The sequence below is a fragment of the Hemitrygon akajei genome, chromosome 3 (genome assembly GCF_048418815.1).
Source record: "Hemitrygon akajei chromosome 3, sHemAka1.3, whole genome shotgun sequence".
Classification (NCBI taxonomy): domain Eukaryota; kingdom Metazoa; phylum Chordata; class Chondrichthyes; order Myliobatiformes; family Dasyatidae; genus Hemitrygon; species Hemitrygon akajei.
Genome location: NC_133126.1, coordinates 144,554,175 through 144,578,376, shown reverse-complemented (window position 1 = coordinate 144,578,376; position 24,202 = coordinate 144,554,175). Strand labels below are relative to the sequence as shown.

Sequence of the window (24,202 nt, the reverse complement as noted above, 5' to 3'; positions counted from 1 at the left end):
CACTACCTGCTCCTCCACCTATCTTCATATCGCATACAAACTTGGTCACAGAGTCATCAATTTCATCATCCAAATTGTTGACATACAGCATAAAAAGAATCGGTCCCAACACAGACCTCTGTGGAACACCACTAGTCACCAGCAGCCAATCTGAAAAAGATCCATTTATTCCCACTCTTTGCCTCCTGCCAATCAGCCAACGCTCCATCATGCTGGTATCTTTCCTGTAATACCCTGGGCTCTTAACTTGTTTAGCAGCCTCATGTCAAAAGTCTTCTGAAAATCCAAATTCACAACATTCACTAATTCTTCAGGTCTATCCTGCTTGTTATTTCTTCCAACAATTCGAACAGATTTGTCAGGCAAGATTTTTCCTTAAGGAAACCATACCGACTTCAGTCTATTTTATCATGTGCCTCCAACTACCATGAAATTCCATCCTCCAACATGTTCCCAACAACCGAGTCAGACTAACTGGCCTATAATTTCCTTTCTTGTGCCTCCATCTCTTCTTGAATAGTGGAGTGACATTTGCAATCTTCCAGTCCTCTGGAACCGTGCCAGAATCTAGTGATTCTTGAAAGATCATTTTAAAAGCCTCCACAATCGCTTAAGCTCCCTCTTTCAGAACCCTGAGGTGTAGTCCATCAAGTCCAGGTGATTTATCTACCGTCAGACCTTACAAGTTGGCCGAGCACTTTCTCCCTAGTAATAGCAACTGCACGCACTTCTGCCCCTTGACACTCTGGAATTCTGGCATACTGTTGGTGTCTTCCACAGCGATGCAAAATACTCAGTTTCCTCGTCTCCCACTACTATCGCTCAAACGTCATTTTCCAGCAGTCCAATATCTACTCTTACCCCTCTATTACTCTGAAAAAATTTTTGAATAAATTTAGTATTATTGGCTAGCTTACCTTCATATTTCATCTTTTCCCCTTACCGTTTTTTTTGTTTGCTTTCTGTTGGTAGTTACAAATTTCCCAATTATCCAACTTCCTGCTATTTTTTTTCTCTATTACGTGCCTTTTCTTTTGCTGCTATGTCGGCTTTACTTCGCTTGTCAGCCACGTTTGCGTCATCCTGCCTTTAGAATATTTCTTTAGGATGCATTATCCCACGCCTTCTGAATTGCACCCAGAAACTACAGCCATTATCCGTACCAGTGTCCCTTTCCAAACAAGTTTAGCCAGCTACTCTCCCGTGCCTCTGTAATTCCCTTTACTTTACTACAATATTGATACATCTGACTAGCTTCTCCCTCTCAAATTGCAGGTTGAATTCTATCATATTATGATCACCGTTTCCTCAGAGTTCCTTTACCTTAAGTCCCCTCATCATATCTGGTTCATTACATAACACTCAATCCAGAATTGCTGATCCCCTGGTGGGATCCACAAGCTGCTCCAAAAGGCCATCTCAGAGGAATTCCACAAATTCTCTCTCTTGGGTTACAACATCATCTTGATTTTCCCAATCCATGTGCATATTGAAATTTCCCGTGACTCCCAGAACATTGCCTTCTTGACAAAATTTTTCTATCTCCTGCTGTAATTTGTAGACTACAACCTGAATACTATTTGGAGGCCTGTAAATAACTCCTATCAGGGACTTCTTACCCTTGCAGTTTCTTAACTCTACCTATAAGGATTCTACATCTTCCGATCCTATGTCACCTCTTCCTGAATATTTGATTTTTTTTTTATCACAGATCCCCTCCTCCCCCTCTGCCTGTACTTTTAATAGATTTTGTATTATTGGATATTAAGCTCCCAACTACAATAGCCTTTCAGCCATGACTCAATGATACACACAAAGTCTCACCTGCCAATCTCTAACTGCACTAGAAGATCCTTATTCTATATACTCCGTGCACTCAAATATAACAAATTCAGTTCTGTATTTGTCACCTTTTCAATTTTGTCCCCCTTTTACTTTGCAATGCATTCCACTGACTGCATTTCTGCCCAATGCAATTATGATCTATGGAAGGCTATTTTAAGGGTGAAAAAACAATTCTGATTGTGGTCAAAGGTGGAATTTGATGCACGCCAGCTCAGGTATGGTTTGCATACCATAGCTTCCTACCTCCAGGTGAGCTCAATCTTTTCTATACACTTTGAAATGGAGAATAAAACTATAAACTATATCTGTGCAAATCCCTGCAGCATCTGGTGACCCTGTGACCTCTGTCTTGGAGGCTAACATTAGAACATCTGTCAAGAGGTGAACACTCACGAGGTTCCAGGCCCTGAAAACCTGTGCCAACCAAATGGCAAGAATGTTCAAGGGCATCTTTAAATCTCTCACTGCTGCTGTCAGAAGTTAACAACTGCTTCAAAAGGGTGACAATCATACCAGTGTCCAAGAAGAGCAGGGTGAGCTGTCTCAATGATTATCACCCAGTGGCACTCACATCTTCTGTGATGAACTGCTTTGAAGGTTGGTCATGACCAGTATAAACTCCTGCCTAAGCAAGGACCGGACCCACTGAAATTTGCCTATATCTCCACCCGGCCTTGGATCACCTGGACAACAGTGATACCTACATCAGGCTGCTGTTTATTGACTACAGCTCAGTGTTCAACACAATGATACGCTCAGTTCCATTCAACAAGCTCCAAAGCCTGAAACTCTGTCCCTCCCTCAACACCTGGATCCCTGACTTCCTCACTGGAAGGCCACAGTCTGTGCAAATTGGAAATAACATCTTCCAGCTGACAATCAACCCAGGCGCACCTCAAGGATGTGTGCTTAGCCCCCCGTTCTACTCTGCAACTATGAATGTGTGGCTACAAACAGCTCCAACATCATCTATAAGTTTGCAGATGATACAGCTATTGTTGGCAGCATTTCAGATGGTGACAAGGAGGGTTACAGGAGTGAGCCAGATCAGCTGGTTGAGCGACTGACTGAGGACTTTAGGAAGGAGAAGTGTAGGGAACACACACCAGTCCTCAACATGGGATCAGAATTGCAAAGGATAAACAGTTTCAAGTTCCTGGGTGCTAAGATCCTTGAGTATCTGGCCTGAGCCCAACATATTGATGCAATTATATAAAAGACGCAACAACAGCTAAATTTCATTAGGAGTTTGAGGAGCCTTGGTAAATCATCAAAGATACTTGGAAATTACTACAGATGTACTATGGACGGCATTCAAACTGGCTACATCACTGTCTGGTATGAAGGGGCCACTGCATAAGATTGGAAAAAAGCTTCAAAAAATTGTAAATTCAGCCAGCTTCATCATGGGCCCTAACCTTCCCACCATTGAGGACAATTTCAAAAAGCGATGCCACAGAAAGGCAGCATCTATCATTAAAAACCCCATCAGCCAGGACATGCCCTCCTCTCATTGCTACCATCAAGGTGGTGGTACAGGAGCCTGAAGACACACACACATTAGTAACACATGCTTCCTTTCAGCCATCAGATTTCTGAATGAACACTGAACCCACGAATACTTCCATAGTATTTTCCCCCTCTATTTTTTCACTACTTATTTAATTTCCTTTTTCTATATACTTATTGTAAGTTATAGCTTTTATTATTATGTATTGCAAAGTACTGCTGCCGCAAAAACAAATTTCACGACATATGCCAGTGATACTAAACCTGATACTGAAGAGACAAACTGAGTAACAAATTATATTTAAAATATAGAAGAGATTAGAACACTACTAATACTACAGCAGTACTATAAACTGTGTATTAGCTCCTAATACTTATTGATGGAGGAATTCATCTGCATCACATTGACTGCAAATGAACAAAGTCAGTGCAGATAATGGACTGCCTTTACACAATGCGACCATTGATTGCATTTGCCAGATCTTCAGTTTCAATGTAATGTTCAAGATGATTGTTGATACTTTCAAATTCTTCATGATTCCTAACTTGTTGAAGTAGTAAAATCATTTAATCTTCACTTCTGGCTGCTTCTGGCATCTCCAAGCCTGAATGTTGATACCGCAGTGAGCAAAGTAGTTTTGAATTATCTTATTAGTTCTTGCCAGCTGTCAGTGACAAAAATCACTGCTTTTTGAACACAAACACACACAACTGACGATATTTAAAATCTGTCTGCTTGAGGCATGGTGTTGCGTTTAATGGCATGCCAAGTGCACACGACTGACGCCAGTTAGATACTGTTTGGCAACAGTACCCTACCCCAATTAATCTTCATAGTGCCCCAAATAAACAAAGGAAATCCTGCCTATTGTTTCGATTAGTTTTTATTCTTTAAGAGTTGTCTCAAATAAGCAGCTGGCCCAATTAACCGATGGCTCAATTAGTCAAAATCTACTATAATTATCATAATGTTGAAGGGGTTAAAACAATGGAGAGGTAAAATAAAGTGAAATTGCCACATATCTGAAACATAGAAAATCTTTCCAAAGTGGCACTAAATGAAAAATTAACTTCTGCTACATGGCTTCTCTTTCTCAATTTTCATTTAAAAAATTATTGCACTTAGTATTAGCATGACTAGAGTGCTGCATGGAAATCTGGAAAAGCCCGCTTCAGATCTGCGAACACACTGCAGTATATGAGTCATATGGATTTCAATTAATCCTGTAATTCTTTCCTACTTATAGTTCCTGATGTTTAAATTTGGGGTGGGGGCAGGGGAGGCATTGGGATCATAAGTCATAAAAATAATGACACATACCATGACTCGGGTGAATAAACAAACCGGAGATTTTCTTTGATGTTGCAGCAAGTTCAACAATTAACCATCTGGATTAAATCAGAAGCTCCTGGTGTGCGCGCTCAGCTGATCCGCTGGAATGGGAACTAACATGGTCCAGATTTAGAGAGGAGGAGGAAGCTGAGTTTTACTTGAGAAATGCAGCAGTTCCACAAGGAACTGTAAGGAAGCTCATGAATCACATATGACCACGATTGAAAGCAGGAGACCAAACTTCACAGAAATGCTCACAGGTGATTTCCTGACTGACATTAGAATCCTTGTTGAGACCAATGCTTAAGTAATCCCAGAGCAGATAATCATTCTCATTCCTCTACAAAATACATTAAACCCAACAGCCTTGATTAGGCTTTTTATCATCTCTTTTTGTATTTTCTTATGAACTTCATAATGGTATTTAGTCTAATAGTGCTTCTACTCCCTCTCTGCCATTTCCAATCACGTTCTACAACTGCAATCAATGCAGTGGCCGAGCATCTGTATGACACATGTACATTCTGCAATGCAAACCAGGGGTAGAAAATGAAATACTTACTCTCTATCTGGGAGTGTAAGTCATTGACTATAACCTGCAGCTGGCCAAGAGTCATGTCGCGCAAGTCTGTGGGCTTGAGACTCCGTTTCATCAAACTTTCACTAATATGGGGCATATGAGGCAACTGGGGAGGGGAGAGAAACAACATACTTAGTAACAGCGCCGACAAAAAGCAATCAGTAAAGTAATTTGCAATTCTACTAGAAATATTCTCGTGTCAAAGGAACATCAGGTTAGAGAGTCAATGACATCATACCTAATGGGGTGGTATAGTAGCTTAAGGTCGACATGGTATTTCAGCAGTTAGAGCAACTTGTTATAGTGGCAGCGACCTGCGTTCAATTCCTGCCAACGTCTAAGGAGTTTGTATGTTCTCCTTGTGACAACGTGGGTTCCCTCTGGATGCACTGGTTCACTCCACATTCCAAAGACAAACCAGATGGCAAGTTAATTAATCTCATGGGTGTAACTGGACAGTGCAGGCTCCTGAAGCTGGAAGCGTCTGATACCATGTTGTATCTCAAAAATAACAAAAAAACTTTAAAAATGTATATGTACGTGGATGTTTCTGAAAAGGAAGTTGAGACTTGGCTGAGAATCTTAATGTTTTTGCTGCCTTCAGAGGACTTTACCATTTCTTGATGCTTAGAATGCAAGATGGGCTTCCAAGGTAACTAGTTCCCTGATATCACTGAAGATCATTTTACAGGGTCAAATGTCTGTGCATCTGTTTTCAAAACTGAGGGATCCGTCCAGCTATATTTTTGTAATTCTTCTGAACAGTAGATAACTTCAGAGGGAGTTTCTAGTCAATGAGACTGGTGTGAGCTAAAATCACATTAATGGCTCACAAGGGTATTTTTTTTCCATTGAGAATGTTACTAAACCTGTTCATTCAATATTTTTGGAGTCATTATGGATTAAAAGTTAGCAAGAGAAATCTTACAGAAGATCTAGGGAAATCTTCCCCAAAATTATCCTATTAAATAGTTTTAAAGAGTACCAGTGAAATAAGAGACTGCATTAGGCCAGCTAATTATTGCTATTTGCTTCAATGCTTTAGTTGGTCTGTGACATGTTGGCATTTTGCATTTTAATGTCAACATTGAAGAGCCTGATGTGTTTATCAGATCAAAGCATGAAGTTATTCACTCTCTGGGTCTGCACTGGTATCTGTTTGGTAAAGACAGGATAAATTTGAGGTTAAGAGTAATAAAATTGGCTAATTAGGAAAAAAAACCCATAAAATGTAAATATTCAGGGCAATTTCTTTACGGGTACATCTTCTACTGTAATAAAAATTTGATCTGCACCCATTGAAATATTACTGCCTTAGTGATTTACATAGATTAGGTTAGCTTCCCAGTATTAAGATGGAGTGGTACTGAAGATTAGACTCCTTAGAGACCTGCAGAAAAATATTTCTATGGACTAGCTGCAGAATGAGAATGGGACACAATTCTGTATTCTCAACCTTTAAGGTATACATGTGCTGGGAAGGAACCTTATGCTGCAGGTACAAATGTTAAACATTTTCCACATTTCTCTGAATTTGTCAAATATAATAAAACGTTAATTGGGTGCAAAAGCTTCTGAGTTGTGCTGTGCAACACTGGATCAAGGTAAAACTGACATCCTTTGTGCTGCACACCGCTACTGCACCATGTTGGCAATACATTTCTATCATTTACATATTATTATACCACATCTGCCTAATTTGTGCAACTCTGCCAGTACCATCGGGAGCTTGGCTCACATCGCATCTTCTTCCTCAGCCTGCCGAAGAACTGGCAGAAATCAAGTGGAAAATACAGGATCCCACCCCAAAGTGTTTCATTCTGTTGTCATGTGCAATGTTATTTAACCAAAACATGCTTAAAGCTAATCTAATGATTGTTTTAAGCACAATTTAGCTCCTATAATTCGATCACGAACCTCCCACATAATCACATGTGTCTCAGGGTAACTTTCAAGGAAAGAAATATATAGACGTTTGTTCTCATATAGTGAGGTAGTCAGGAAATACGGCTCAGTTACTCAATACTTGAATCAGGATTTCTGAACATCTTTTCAAAATTCAAGCTCTACTGTTGCTCTGATATTGGATAATCTGAATAAGCTGATTTAACGAAGAATCACGTCTGCCTGCGTCAGTGACATGCTGATCAGCTAAGGGTCCAGAATCAGTATTTGGTTATCACAGTTAATTTAGCAAAGGTATTTTCAGTTTATAATATAGCAGTTTAGTGCACATTAAGGAAAGGGGAAAAATACCCCATATTTTGAAATGAGCTCATAGACATGTGTAACCAAGAATACTAGATCACAAGATAATATACAATGTAAGTATAAAAGTTGGGTGGTTGTGAAACAGCATTTTGTAATTTGTGTCTAGCATCTAGAAATGAATTTATCCTGGCCTGCTGCATTCCACTAGCATTTTGTGCGTGTTGCTTGAACTTCCAGCACCTGCAGATTTCCTCGTGTTTCTCCTTTAAAATATCATTTGCCAAAATTGCAGATGAGATTATTCAGTTGTCAGGTGCATGTTATGGATGAGTGGTGTTGGGGGTTGGGGGGGGGAATGGGACCAGACTGTAGGCAAGAATGCCTTTCAGATTCTGAACCTTTTCAAGGTAAAAGGCGGTCATCACTCATTAACAGATAAGAAATAATGTTCCAAGGTACTTTTCAGGATGAATAATGATGTGGGAATATTTTGCATGGTGTGCAATTATGAATTGGCATAGTCACACAGCCGCCACGCAGTTTTAACAACCTGGGTTCAGCCCGAGCTTTGCGTGCTGCCCGTGTGGGGTTTGCATGTTCTTCTTGTCACCTTGTGATTTTCCTCCCAAAGATGGTAGATAAATTGGCTGCAGTAAATTGCCCCTCACGTGAAGGTGAGTGGTAGAATCTGTGAAGGGGGTGGCAGGCCAAGAATATGGGGCAATAATAAAAAAAGAGAGGGACTGAGTAAGCATTAAGTGGTGGACTTGGTGGGCTGAAGGACCTCTGTCATGTATAGCTCTAAATGAATGGGCTTGTTGGCATTTTGAGCTCTCCGGGAGAGAGCAGAACGTGTCTCTCTGATGGCTGAGAGTCCTTGGAAATTAATGCTCCAGAAGAGCTCCGTAGGTTTAGTGCCACAGTGATATGGAAAATCAAGCAATTATAGGAAAGCAGAAAATTCAGTTAAGGCTAAAGTTCATATCACCCAAAATCTCTGCAGCATATACAGCAGCAGATTCAGTCTCTTATGTTCTTCTGGGGGAGTTCAAAGTTTCACCAAATCTATACATCTCATAAATGAACTCAAGTAATATAAACTGGAACATGCAAAACAAGTACAGTATGATAAATGAACATTAAGAACATAATGACAACACAATATTTTGAGGGAAAGTTGTTGAATGTAAATTAACTTTTAATCCTGGACTGCAGAGAAACAGGGAGAAACATAGGAGAGAGGTGAATGATCGGCCATGACAGTGGGGAATACCCACATTTCAATGCCTGCTCCTGATATTTATGTCTCTCTACAACACAACCAGCAATTCAGTGAAATCGATCTGAATTCATAGCCCTAAAGGAAAAGGAGTGCTAGCTTTTTGAGGAACAGTCTGCACTTAGCATTGTAATAAAGATGTCCAATTTTAGCTTTTTAAAAGAGTTATTTCAATCATTATCCCAAAGGCTTTTAAAGCCAACTGATCTACAAATGGATTTTCACCTTAAGTTAATTAAGGAATAACATGAAATCCGTAAGTCGAAAGCAATTCACATCAAAAGAAGCCACTTACTATGAAGCTAACAAAGATCTTCCACAAAGATGCCATTAAGATAGCTTTCTTTATCTTTAATGGTAGCTTTTCGTCTACATCAATGACGAGCTGCTAAGTACATCTCCTCTGTTTCCTGCACTTCTTTTTCTCAACTACAAAAGTGATTCCAAGATTAGGAAGGCAAAAGCAAAAGAAAAGAGTATAAACAGGGAAAGGACCCAAATCTGCACTCACCATAAAAGTACCAAGTGCATTGCCTGGGAAGCTTCCTTTATTAATAAAATAAAAAGGACAAACATGCATCACATTGCCTTTTGCATTCCACTTCAAATTTAACTTGACTCTGAAGGGCAATTTAGAATTAATGAATAAGACTATAATACAATCTCCAAGGGATGTGGAAATTAAAAATCATTGCTCATGACACCAGACATCATCTAATTTTTGCAAGTGTCCTGTATCATTGTGCAACTAAATTGTGTCAAAGCATGTTACTGATTGATAGGAAGTATGGAACAAAAATTCTAAAATACACAGTTGTACAGAGATGGCAGAGAGAAAACAACCACTTACTCTCCAAACATGTATGGTCAGAATACTTAAGATTAGCTTAAAAGACAGAAAAGCTTTACAGTAATAAATTAACTGATGAAACTGCACTACAGGACATTATGTGTGGAAAGTCACTTCTACCTGCATATATAAATAAGGTAAATAACAACACTTTTATATTTATACTGCTCAAATGTAAGAACTTACCAGATCAGCCACTGGAGATTTCTTTCTGTTCTGCTTTTCTACTTCAACTTGCATCTTCGCCATAGGCTTTGCCATAGCAAGAGCCATCTTAGCTTCAGCCTGCAACTTTTTCTGCCTCGTAAGAAAATCCATATCATCAAGGGATTCGGATTCTTCCTCTGTTGTGTCTCTGTCCGAGTACGAAGAGCTTTGCTTGCTCTAGGGAAAGAGATCATTTTTTGTAAAGACTTTCTAAATGGAACGCTGAACAGATGCCACCATAAAGCACGTGTTCTGCGATCTTTCAGGACTATTGTGGCAACTGAATCCATCTTTCATTAATCAGTTAAGTCCCATTTTGTCACTGAGCACTTGCCAGCTCTATTGCGAGAACCACCCAGCTCGGCATATCTTTTCCCAAATGTTGTCTTGAAATGTTCCCTTTCAAGTACTTATCCAGCTCCCTTTTAAATGGCACTATCTCTAGAAGTGTGCCATTGACCTTTACTGCTTTTAAGCATAAAAATATGTTTTGGACATTTTTGCTAAGCACCCTCATTCAATATCCTCTTGACCTTAAATTGTTCCCATCGATAGAATGGTTATTTCTCTGTATTAAAATTCAAAGTTTTAAATATACTGGTACCTCACTCAGAATATATTTATAGCATTGAAAATGCCAGTGGAATCAGGACAAGAGGTCATTCCAGCAATTTTATATACAGAAACATGTTTCCAATGGCAGCATTGCACAAACATGGCCTTCCTCCCTGCTATTCTGCTGAGAATCAAATTGAGGGCGCAGTCCTTTGCTGGCACTTGTGCTGAAGTGAAATGATTAATGCCATGCCGATGCTACGTGGTTTTCCTGGGGGCATGAGCCAACAAGGCAATGTGCAATGGCTGCTTGTGAGGGATGGTGCTGGTTGGGCACTGAGATGCAGGGAGCTGGGCTGCAGCCTGGCCAGCAATGGAGTGCACCTTGCTGCTGGCGACCGGCACTACCAGATGACTTTGGTCATGTGATAGAAGTTGCTCCTTCCCCCTCCCTTTGTGAGCCATTCCCTCCCCCAGAATCTTCTCTGTGGTAAACAAACTCTTCTTTCCGTGACCTCCACTGAGCTTGCAGAGCCATGTTTTGTCACAGAATTTTGTTGCCTGAGGGCATGTACTTTTTGAATAGAGATTATATATTTGTGCAAGTCCCAACTCCAGGACCAAGACGCCAACTGCCAGGAGGAGAGACACTGGAGGCGGTGTGGCATGGCATTCATGCCAGACTGGGGGCAGGCCCCTCCCATCGTGTTGTCTTTCACCATTCACTCAGTGAACAGGCTGGATTATGTGTGTACATTTGTCTGTGGACTGCTGAGGGTTCATTCTTGCCAACAACATTCACACTCCATCAATCTATGAGACATGTCATTTAGCAACTTGGGCTACTGCACATTATATTTTTCTTGTGTGGCTGTATGTTTACTACTAACTTATATGTGCCCTATGTGCTTTGGTGCATGAGCTGGCGCATGGCCAAGTGGTTAAGGCATTGGTCTAGTGATCTGAAGGTCACTAGTTCGAGCCTCAGCTAAGGCAGTGTGTTGTGTCCTTGAGCAAGGCACTTAACCACACACTGCTCTGCGATGACACCGGTGCCAAGCTGTATGGGTCCTTGTCCTTCCCTTGCACAACATCGGTGGCATGGAGAGAGGAGACTTGCAGCATGGGCAACTGCCAATCTTCCATACAACTCTTGACAGGTCCTGGAAACTTCCCAAGGCGCAAATCCATGGTCTCTCGAGACTAACGGACTGTGTTCTGCACTTCGGCCCTGGAGGAACGCTGTTTGGATTGGCTAAATTCATGAGTATTTATATATGGTTGAATGATAATTCAATTTGAATTATCAAATTATCAGTGAAAGACTGGAGTTAGTAAATAACTAGATTACAAAGGAGTTGGAGTCAGATACACCATAAGACACCACTATGTCAGCAGCACCTGCAGAAAGAGAAGCAAGCTATGGACAAAATATTACCTCTGTTTCCATTTCCACAGGTGCTGAGTGCACTGCTGAATGATTCCAACATTTTCTGTTTTATTTCAGATTTTCACCATTTTCAAATTCAAATATTTTAAAATTTTCATTTACACTGGAATTCTCCATCACTTACAGTGCTTTGTTTTTTAATTGTTGGAAGTATGGAAGTACAACGGTTTGGTCACTAACATGGTATAGAATACAAAGCTTCATTTGGATCAAACAGCATACAGCCATATGAAGGCTGAACTTGGGGGAGAGGGATGGTTTGTTGGATTGAGACAACAATTAGAGGACTATCTTGCTGTGGCTCCTGAAACCAATGCTTTCACGTTCAACTGGAGGAAGAGAGCCAGTGTGTGAATGAGGACAGTTTTGTCTGCATTCCTACAGAATAAAACCTATGGAGCTGAATTCTGGAACGGAAATTACAGAGGAAGAGTGATGAGTTTAAATATGTGATAAACTGGAAAGCTTGAAGGAAAATGAGATTATGTAGTTTACCATCTTATTGAACATGGAAGAGGTTTTGCCAATGCATGGTCATTCCAGTGTGAAAGGCATATTGAAAAAGATGAAAATAAGGAGCTGTGGATAGACTGCCTTAGAACTAGGAGATGAAAAATTCAACGACTTTATAAAGGGAAAAAAATGGAGGAGTAGGTAATTGAATAGGCAAGAATTGGCTTTTTGAGGTGTCGCTGAATAAGAAATGCTTAGACCTTGAATCAATGAAGCCCTTCAAATGATCAGTAACCATGCAAGACAGGAACGTCACAGAAACATTTTAGATAACCATGAAGTAGGAACTCAGGGATTCCAATACAATATCTGATAACACTTACCATTGGAGACAAGGGGGTGTCCAGGCTGGTTTCTGTCTTGCTGTCATCTGCATCACTGTCCTTGTCACTTCCATTGTCATTTACAAAACAGATCTGCAGATTCATGCCACTCTGAAGGCTGCAACATAAAAGTTTTGTGCGGTTTAGGAAAATGAATACAAGTCGGCAACAAGCAAGCAAGATTGTACCTGGCATCGCAATGCAAGAACAGAAAATGCTAGAAATAATTGACTGGTCAAGCAACATTTGTGAAGACAAGAGTAGGGTTAATAGGTGAGCTTGATAAACCCCAGGGTACTGGATTTGTTAAGCATTTGTAGTATTTTATTTTAGATTTTAGTTTCCATAGTATTTCACAACAAGATATCCAATGTTTGTTTCCACATGGGAGTGTACAAGATAGCAGCAGGAGTAATCACTTGGTTCCTCAAACCTGCTCCGTCATTTAATAGATTCAAGGGATACCCATCTACCACAGGAACCTTCCACCCTCTTATACACATCAAGAATCAATCTACTTCTTCCTTAAAAATATTCGAAGACTTGAACTAGTCTTTGATTGGAGTACTGTGCAGATGCAGTAGAACCATTCCTCTGGAAGTCCAGTGAAGAGCTTTACAAACCCAGTCTCCATAGAAGAAGGGTAACATCTGGCAGAGTGGTTGTCATAGGAGTGGTCTGAGTCAGAGTGGTAAGGCTTTGGTTCAACAGGGAGGCAAGGTTAAGTAGGTAAGTTCATTCCTTATTTAACTCTTGAGAGAATAGGGGGTATGTCTACAGGTCCAGTGTGCTGTTCTGGGTGCCAGATGTGCGATCTCCATGAGATAAGCCTCCTCAATGGCCACATCTGCACCAGGTGCATCAAGATGCAGCTCCTGGGAGACTGTGTTAAGGAACTGGAACTACAGCTCAATGACCTTCGGCTTGTTTGGGAAAGTGAAACAGTGATAGACAGGGGTTACAGCAAGGTAATAACCCCAAGACCACACGAGATAAATAAATCAGTGACTGTCAGGAGAGGAAAGGGAGAATGCCAGATAGTGGAGAGCACCTTTGTCGCCGTCCTCCTCAACAATAAGTATTATATTTTTGATAAGACATAGGAGAAGAATTGGGCCATTCAGCCCATTGAGTCTGCTCTGCCATACTACCATGGCTGATCCCAGATCCCATTCAACCCCATACACCTGCTCTCTTACCATATCCCTTGATTCACTGACCAGCCAGGAATCTATCAACTTCCTCTTTAAATATACCCATGGACTTGGCCTCTACTGCAGTCTGTGGCAGGGCATTCCACAGTTTCACCACTCTTTGGCTAAAAATATTCCTCCTTACTTCTGTTCTAAAAGGTCACCCCGCAATTTTGAGGCTGTGCCCTCTAGTTCTGGATACCCTCACCAGTGGAAACATCCTCTCTACATCCACCTTATCTAGTCCTTTCAACATTTAGTCAGTTTCAGTTAGATCCTTCACATTCTTCTAAGTTCCAGTGAGTGCAGACTCAACCTCTTCATTCCTGGAATCATCCTCACGAACCTCCTTTGGACTCCCTCCAATGACAATACATCCTTTGTGTGATAAGGGGTCTAAAACTGTTGACAAAACTCAAGTGCGGCCTGACTAGTGATGGCAGACAGGGATGCAACCGGCTGACTATACAACTCTCAACAGCTTCTTGTAATCCTAAGCATTGGAGTCTCTATACCAGGCTGTGATGCAGCCAGTCAAAATGCTCTCCATCTACAGAAATTTGTAAGATGCCTTGGTGGCAGACTAAATCTCCACAGACTCCCAACAAAAAAGAACTGCTGGCATGCTTTCTTTGTGACTGCAAAGTGTCAGCTCGGGGCAGGTTCTGTGAAATGTTGATTCTTGGGAACTTGAAACTGCTCACCCTTTTTAGCATGGACCCCTCAATAAGGGTTGTCATAGGCTCTTCCTATTCCTCCTTCCTGAAGACCACAATCAATTCCTTGATCTTGCAGCTATTGAAAGCAATGTATTATTTTGGCACCACTAAATCAGCTGATCAGTCTTGAACACATCCTCCTGGTCCGGAGTAATTCCCCTTCCGCAAAATCTTGTTAGTTTTGTTTGATTACTTTTTTTTAAAGTACCCTGTTATAAAATCTTCAAGAACAGTAATAATATCTCCTATTTTATACAGTTGCTATTTTACAATGGAGCTATCTACTGAATAAATAAGAGTTTATCAAGAGAATTGCAATGCCAACATTAACAGCATTTGGATCTATTCTTCCCACTACTTCAGGGCACTTCAATCTGAAGTCTCCTCTTCGATTTGTAGAAAATTATTTCGAGGTAACAGGAGATGAAATTTAACTTCACATAAGTGGAAAACAAAATAGTGGATCAGGTCCCTGTTGCATCCTCTTTCTGATTGTGAAAAATACTTCTATGCTCTTTAACAAAATTGAATTTGATTTTATTGAATTTAACTTTTATTTTAAAAAATGGAATGAAATGCAAATGCTTGACTAAGTAAATGGCAAGATTGCTTTAATCTGTTAACAGTTGATCACTGATTAACGTTAGATTGTTAGAAAGTCATAAGAAATAAACAAGGTAATTATAAGCATAAGGTTTACCATTTTAAGCCCTCTTCAAGCAGTACCACTGCAGTATGTGCCTTTTTGTTACCCTTAGCCAATTTCCTAAGTTTTCATGCTGCTTTAGCTTATTGAGTTCAAAAACTACCAACAGCAGATCAGTTGACAAAAATGTTGACTGTTTTATCAACCAGAGAACTGCCACTCAACAGACAGAAACTCCAGACAGAGAGGGATATTGGGGTTATTTATTTTATCTTTTTACAGCCTCTGTGGTTATTTAAGATTTTTTAAAAATTGTTATTATCTTATGCAGAGCTTCCATTCTGAACTTCTTTTGGCAGTGTATTTAAACAATTTTTTGGCTAAATTTGAACACTTTGAAATAAGTGTAATCATTGGAGATATTCAAAACTAGAATATTCCATCAACAAATTTCAGGTGACAATTTGCTACCCCTGCCAGATAGTTTCGAACATTAATCTTATTTTAAACATTTAAAGAATTTTTTTAAAAAAATCAAGGACCCAGGAATGTCAGAACCTAATTATCTACAAACATTACTTCTTAAGCTTGAGCTGAAGACAGTTCTCTTATTTTTTTTGTGCAACCAGAACTGCTTCACTTGTATTTCTTAACAATATGTTAATGAAGTGGAAATTTTTTTAAAAAGGATGCAATCACAAAGACGGCAATGAGAAAGAGAGATGTCTTTTTATTTTTATCTGTCAATGCAGAATGCCAACTTGCATCAACTAAATTATTGTTGTGAATGTTGAATTTTGAAGGAAAAAAATCTATACATCGAGTCAGTTGTACAGCATGAAAATGGATCCTTCGGCCCAACTCATCCAAGCTGAGCAAGTCCCATTTGCCGCATCAGACCCATAATTCCTCTAAACCGTTGCCATCATACACACATCGATTTGAGTGAGTGAGTGTGTGTATAAATGAAACATATCTACAGACACAAATAAATAAATCACACTTAATATATTTGGTACTTCACATTTAATTAGAAAGACACAACTGGTGATTAGTACTCTGGTCTAGAATAATTTTGTGGTACAATTCCATTGAAGGACTAATCAGTGGCACAGTTCATTATTAAATTTGAGAATATCAATGAAATAGTAACCAAACAAAAATACTTAAATCAACATTATGACAGCATTTGCTTACATATTACAAGTACCAAGATATCACACTTCAAAGAAGCTTGCCATGATCCAGTTTCAGTTATCAGTTTCCAAATACAATTCATTGAAAATTGAATATTTTTCACTTTTTAAACTTTGTGCTATGTATAAACATTTGTGACAGTAATGTAATATTCAACTCATTGTTCAGAATAGCATTAGGGTTAGGGTCAACTGTTGGATAATTGCTTATATTCTGTGGTTCACAGAAGTACTTTTTAGATAAGGCTGACACACTTAATGGCGGAGTTACAGAAAGACCTGTGTGTAGGTACAACAAATCAGTCTTTATAAGAAATAAAATTTTCACCAATAACATACTGCAGTTAATACCATTTGGAATTTAGGAAGTAGCCCCTACAATTCTCGTACCCTCAGAATCTCCGTAAGTTCCACCCATTTCTTGTCTAAATCTTCTTACAACTTTCTCCAGTATCCAGTGGTCTACGACCGGTTTCTGTTTGCTTCTTTGTGGAAGGCTTGCTACTGCAGACAAAACTTTGAGTCTTTTTTGTGATGGAATTGTGATACCACAGGGCCCCAATGTAGGTGTGACTTTTTCCACTACTAAAAGATATCAGTGAAGTTCTTAAACCAACACGATGACTACTTTTGCTTACATACTGATGCACCATCAATAACTCTCTCTGAGACGTGAAGTCGAGATATCGGCTTTTATTGACTGGAAGAAAGAACAAGCAGTAGTTGACCACCATACTACATCCTGGAGACTGAGGGCCGGGCTCAGGCCTCAATCGCCTTTAGCCACAGGAGCAGTCAGCAGGGGGCCTGTCCAGACAGGTATATGTAGTTCACCACACATACCTTGAGTACTCAAACATACAAAGTAGCTTTCCATGATCTATTTTTTATTTGTAAATTTGAAGGAAGTTTTACTGAAATGTTTTGCAAATATTTTTCACTTTTTTTAATAGTGGTCTCACAAGTCAACTGTTATATCATCTTTCTTTTCCTCTCCATCCACCATTTTGATTGAACTGACTTGTGTTCTGAATACTTTTAAGTTTCTATACTGCATTAAGATAATAAGTTCTGTTGTATTTTAATTAACAATTCTAGAAACTAAGGTGTGTGTTTCTCAGACATTTATTAAATGCTTGAGGTAGTTGTGTGTTATCAATTGTAATGATACCTTTTTAATCCTGAAAATTAGTGAAACCTCACTGGGGAAAAAAAATTCATATACTGAATGCATCAATATGATTCAGGAGAAAATAGTCTTGGCCTTAAAAGCAAAATTGACACGTTAGCTGACAAGCAAATTTATTTAGCCTCATTTGTGTGAAGATGAAAAATCCTCCAAATTGCCTTCTTCCTCTTCTTATAAAATTGCCTAATTTGCAATGCAAAATTGCAAGGGGAAATAAAATAACAAAAGGAACATTATTGCCTTTATGTTTTAAAATGCTTCACAAACAATTAACTACTCTATAAATATTGCCAACTAGACAAAATATAGCAGTTAGCACTAAATAAATTACTAGATAGTCTATTTCATTGTTGGACTCCTGGATCAGTGTTGTCCGATATAGCAGTTGACTCCATGCTGTTAATTAAGAAGGCATGAGAATTTTATATTTTGATTATACAGTTAATGAGGCAGATGAGATCTGGCTTTACTGCTTCATTTCCAGGGTGTCATCACTGAAAGTAATACTTATTTTTGAAGTGGGTTTAGGCTGAATTTCTGTTAATAATTCCATGTTCCAAAATAATAAGGAGTACAGAATGCTATTATCAGGTATGAAACCATCAAGTTAGAAATGAAGAATATTTACTAATGGCATCATTTCCGGACTCACACTTTAGCTACAGTTACTGTAAACAAGCTCATTGTGATTGCACAAAATTCACTGCATCACCCATCATTCCCAAAGCAAACAGACTTGCCTGAAGCAACGAGAAGGTCACATGGTAGGCAGCCATGGTTTGCTATCTCTCTGAATATTCGCTGAAGTTAATGTGCTTTCACTATTACTGCTTTTCAAACTGCAGACACGGATAGCTGTCAGAATTTTACTAAGATATGACAAATTGCCCAACCTACACATATACAGGTAAAAAATAATTGTCACTTAATGCATAAACAAAGTTGCTATTGTGTCAATCATCTCCTGTTTTGAACTACCCTCTTATCATTACATGAGGAAATTCAGCGAGAAGTATTAAACTACATCCTAACCGGATATTATGACATAAAATGTCAAATAAGAATTGATGGCTGAGATACTACTAATTAAGTTGCGGATGCTTAAATAGATGGAAAATGCTAATCTGTGTGCATCCACTATAGGGAAATAGAGGAACATTAATAATTATGTTACACAAGATGCTTCTCTTAAGATAGATATATAGTTATGAGCCAGGACCCCAAGTTTGGGCCACGGGTACCATGTGGGGGGAATAATTTTTATACTGATTTTTGGCAAGGTATACACCCCTAGTGCTAGAAAATATGTGATAGCATTGCAGCGGTGGTAGCTTGCATGGTAACCTCCATGCTATAAGAACCATGATCCCATGGTACTTTGCCTATGATAAGATGAATTATGTCAGGTACCTGTCCCCTTACATTGCTCAGATGCTGAACCTCCCAGAGAAGAATCCTTCTGTGTATGAGGCCTTCAAGCCAGGCCAATTCTCAGTGCAGCTGTCAAGTAACAACCCCTTTGGGCAGATCCCTGTGGACCAGGCTATCAAAGCCACAGTGAACAAAGACACACAGACTCCTGGAGGCACATCACGGTTCAGCCTGAACGCTGGAGCTAACAATCGTTACTACATAGCAGCTGAGCACTGCAGTGCACTCCTGGGACAGTTAAGGGAGATGGTGCAAGGCAACAAATCAGAGCTTTATCACGCGGAGCTACAGTGGCCAAGAATCCAGAAAGATGAGGGAGCAGTTTCAGCAGTGGTTAGCCTCATACATGAATGGGTCAACCCATTTGCAGAGAAGCAGGACCACATTAGCATCTCTACGGCAAAGGCAGCCCCCAAGGACATTGCCTCCGACCTGATGAAGGCGTGTGAGATCGGTGAGCGATGCTATGCAACCTTCAAGGATGAGAGACTAGAGGAAGACCCGCCAGCAAAGAAATTCCATGACCCAATGAAAACCAACAAGCTGAAAACATTCAGTGATGTGTGTAAGAAGAGAGAAGTGAAATCAATGGGAGGGTGATCATCTTGAAAGCAGACAGGTCTTTGTTTGGACGCATCATAGTGATGGCACAAGGGCGCAGTCTACATATGGAGGATATCCTTTCTCATCCCCTTGGCCCATTGCCCTGGGCACTGTCCACACCAGAAGGATTGCTGAGAAAGACAAATAAAGCTACTTTAGCCACAACCTTGCAGAAAAATGTAGAAGAGCAACTCCCAGGAAACTCTGCTACAGTGGTTGATGGAATAAACTTGGTGCAAAGAGTGAAAGGTGATCAAGTTACTTTCAGAGATGTTGCCACAACGATTCTGAGTGTGGCTCTGAGGGAAGGCAGTCAGAGTAGCAGAATAGATGTTGTGTTCGACACATACGAGGAGAACTCTATCAAAGAGTAGTGGAAGACCTCTACGGAGTGAAGAGACTAGTCATGAGTTGCAAGGTATCACAGGCACACAGATGGTGAGGCAGTGGAGGAGCCTCCTGACCAAAGTCAGTAACAAAAATAGTCTCATTAGCTTCATAGTCCATGAATGGAGGAAGGTGGTGTACAGAGCAAAGCTACAGGAGAAGATTCTGTATGCAACTGTGAATGACAAATGTTACAGAATCACATCTCAAGACAGTGAGGAGGTGTCAGCTCTTCAGTGACAACAAGAAGCAGATGGCCGCCTACTTCTCCGTGCTGCCCATGCCACAAGAGAGGGATACCAATCTGTAATGATCGGCTCAGAAGACACAGATGTCTTTATCATGTTTTTAGCATTTTGTGACAAGATTGAGGCCCCATTGTTCCAGAAGTGTGGCACTAGAACCCGTACAAGGCTTGTAGACATCAGGAAGGTTGCTGCCACTGTTGGCATAGAGGTTTGGAGGGCTCTCATCGGGTTGCACGCATATACAGGATGTGACACTATAAAACTTTTGCAGGCAAAGGGAAGACAAGCGCCCTAAAACTTCTGACCATCAACAGGGAAACTCAGGACACATTCTTAGAGTTGGGTCAGGAATGGAACCTCTCCCCAGAACTGACGGACAAACTGGAGGCATTTACATGTCTCCTGTAAGCCCCAAAAGCATCAACCACCAAGGTCAATGATCTCAGGTATCACCTTTCCTGTGCCAAAAAAGCCAAAATCGAAAGTCATCAACTTCCACCACGCAAGGACTGCTTAACAAAACATGCACAGCGAGCCAACTACCAGCTGGTATATGGAGAAGATGTTTGGAGAAGGACCCACAAGTGCTAAGCCCTGTTGGCAGAGCATGGAAGGTGGAAAGAGAAGAGGAAGCTGAACAGTTGGTGGTGCACTGGATGAAGGCCAGCCAGCACCCGATGCCATCCTGGATCTACTGGCCTGTAACCGTCCAAAAAAATGTTCACTCCCTAGATGTGTGTGTGTGTTGCAAATGGCCTCAGGTGTACTGACATTTGTAGACTGACAGACTGTGAGAACCAGGCATTTACCTCACAGAGTATGGAAAGTTTAGATGAAGATGTGGAAGACTTGGAAGACGTGAAAGACTTAGAAAATTATTATGATTATTAATAGATTATGAAGGTCTGGAAAACAAAGTATGGAACGCAGTCTTTGATTAAATATATTCATTGTACAACCAAATGGGGCCTAGGTTATGGCTGTGTGGAACCCCACATTTGAATTATTTTACTATAATTCTATATGCTGTGACAAAAGCTTAAGATTGTTTTGATTTGATACAGCAATATGGAAAGTATCATGACATTGATAAAACTCCAGAAATCTCTCCAAATGAGGTTTTTTTACCTTGGGGGGGGTGGGGACATTTTCTGCTGTACTGATGTTAATATGGAACATACAGTCGGCCCTCCTTATCCTAGAAGGATTGGTTCTGGGACCCCTCGTGGATACCAAAAAATGCAGATGCTCAACTCCTAATTCAACCTGTTTCAATACGGTGGTCCTTAGGACCCAGCAGAACCCCAGACCTTATTTAACATGTGGTGGACATTAGGCAGCGTAGCTCTGAATCCGCAGTGTTTCTGTTCACGAAAATAATCATGATCATGATTGAAAAAAAAGTGGAAATAATAAAGTGATCAGAAAAAGGTGAAACGCCATCGGTCACTGTAAAAGCGTTAGGCTACGTCGGTCAACGATCGGAACAATTTTAAAGGATAAAGTGAGAAAGGCCCTGCCCCGATGAAAGCTACAATTATTACTAAGTAACGCAGTGGTTCAATTATTGGGTTTTGGGGTTGTGAGTTTTTGATCCTCCACATCAACCCGGCATGAATGGAGAGTGCACTCGGAAGTGGTCTGTCACTGGATCGAACTCAGGAACTTCCGTTCCCGAGCCCGGCACTGAAACATACGTTCTTATGTGTTTTATATGCATAGAAAAGGTAAAATATATACTATATACTAAGACAAACATTTGACTGACTGACGCCAAATAATACCAGATGTACCTGTTCCGACTTACTTAGTAACAGAACTTCCAATTTTTTTCGATCCCGATCCACGATAACCCACACACATCCTCACGTATACTTTAAATCATCTCTAGATTACTTATAATACCTAGTACAATATAAATGCTATGTAAAATAGTTGTTATACTGCATTGTTTAGGGAATAATGACAAGAAAAAATGTCTGTACATGCTCGAACAACGAGTGCTGGAAGAGCACTTCCGGGTTTTCTCGATTCACGGTTGGTTGAATTCGTGAAATGCGGAACTCGTGGATAAGGAGGGCCGACTGTATACAAAAAGTGATTACTTACTTGAATTCCTGAATAAATTCTATACAAATCCATGTGATTATATGTATCCTAGGGTTTTTATTGACTTTTCCCACAATAAACAACAGACAAATATTTTTCTAAAAATGAAGTAATTCACTCTACTGAAATTGGGCACTGGTACTGCGAGTTCCACCTATGACGGAGTTTTCAATGTTGAATTTTATAACAACATTTGATGAAAAGAGCTTGAACTCAGCTATCATTGTGACAAATTTCAATGTTGAGGGATCACTGACGACAAACTACCACTAGGTTGAATATATATGTTGTACTCTTTCAGAAATGATTATTTTAGGGAAGTGTTATAAAATGCATGACAGCACACATAATGCTACTACTGGTGCAATGCTATCATATACTTTCTAACTCTAGAGATGTATACCGTAGATTCCGGACTACAGAGCGCACCTGATTAAAAGCCGCTGGCTCTAATTTTAGAAATAAAATCAATTTTTTACTTGTAAAGGCCGCACCGGATTTTAGGCCGCACCGGATTTTCGGCCGCAGGTGTCCCACGTTGTAATATGAGATATTTACACAGAAAGATATTACACGTGAGGATTTTTTAACTTTTAATTAAATCCATATGGTAACAAAAACAAATACATATTGCAAATGCTTTTTTTCGAACCGTGCCCGTAACGCGGCTACTTTTAAATATACATTGCGTATACTTCTTTACTGAACAACATTCCAATATCTCCTAACGACTGGTAAAAAATATATATACTGCAGCCTACCAGGAAAAGTTATTGATCGCCTTTAACTTAAAAGCAGCGTTTTCGCTCCGCCGCTCCCCCCCCGCCGTCCCGTTTATCGCAAACGGCATTTAAAAGCAGCGTTCGCTCAGATCCAATGCCGCTCGCGTAATGCGCTCCCCCCCTCCTTTCCGTTTATCGCAAACGGCATTTTTCCCACAAGACGCGGCGAAACCGGGTGTGACGTCATAGCATCCCGCGATGTAGTACAGAAAACAAATATAGTTAAAACTCTTCTAACTTTAACTAGAAAATGAATTACTAAGCGAAAATATTATAAACTAAATAACTGCCATAAAGGCAGCACAATGCTTTTCTTCGAGTGTTTTCCATGTTGATGAGGGTGAGTACAAATGACTGATTTACAATAATTTAATTGTGAAAGTGCGCTTGATTTATCGTACAATTTCATTGGACCTCTGTGAACTACTCATCAATTTTATTGGTCTACTGTTATGAGGCAAAATGTTTACGAGGCGGCATGAAAAAAATCATGTATTAGCCGCTCCGGATTAAAGGCCGCAAAGTTCAAAGCTGTTCAAAATGTGGGAAAAAAGTAGCGGCTTAAAATCCGGAATCTACGGTACCTTGCCAAAAATCACTGTGCATTATTCCCCTCAGATTGTACGGACCAACCCAGACTAGTACTGCAGCATACTGAATAACCTCCATGGAAATACTGCAAAAGTCATCTGCAGATAACAGGGTCATTTCAGAATAGCTGATGTACTCTACCAGTACTCTGAAACTATTCTGGTGGGATGAGGCATGATGATTCCTTTTTGTTCAAAATTGCCCCAAAGGGCATTCAGTGAAGAGGCAATCCTACCCCACAACTACGTAGAGATAGGTTTCACAAGATTGCAGTGACCATCCAACATTTTTCTATACAACTGTTCAGACATCCTGATGGCTGTGCATTTGGATCAACAAATACTGATCCCAAAGTGTTAGGCCTCACAATGATTCTGCATCTGATCAAAGATGGTCAATCACTGTCTTTGGAATCAGTGGAATTTATGGATACTGAACTGCTGAAGATTTTGA

At 40.1% G+C, this 24,202-nt stretch overlaps 1 protein-coding gene across 9 annotated transcripts in view; it reads right to left on the bottom strand.

The window, feature by feature from the left end:
• schip1 (schwannomin interacting protein 1) overlaps positions 1 to 24,202 on the bottom strand; it is an 878,565-nt gene that overhangs the window by 43,774 nt on the left and 810,589 nt on the right. For all 9 annotated transcript variants that reach the window (XM_073040992.1, XM_073040994.1, XM_073040993.1 and 6 more), the window contains 3 exons: positions 12,656 to 12,773; positions 9,794 to 9,991; positions 5,250 to 5,373 (listed from right to left, as the gene is read on the bottom strand). In XM_073040992.1, the coding sequence (XP_072897093.1) occupies positions 5,250 to 5,373; positions 9,794 to 9,991; positions 12,656 to 12,773 (440 nt within the window). The remainder of the gene's footprint in view (positions 1 to 5,249; positions 5,374 to 9,793; positions 9,992 to 12,655; positions 12,774 to 24,202) is intronic.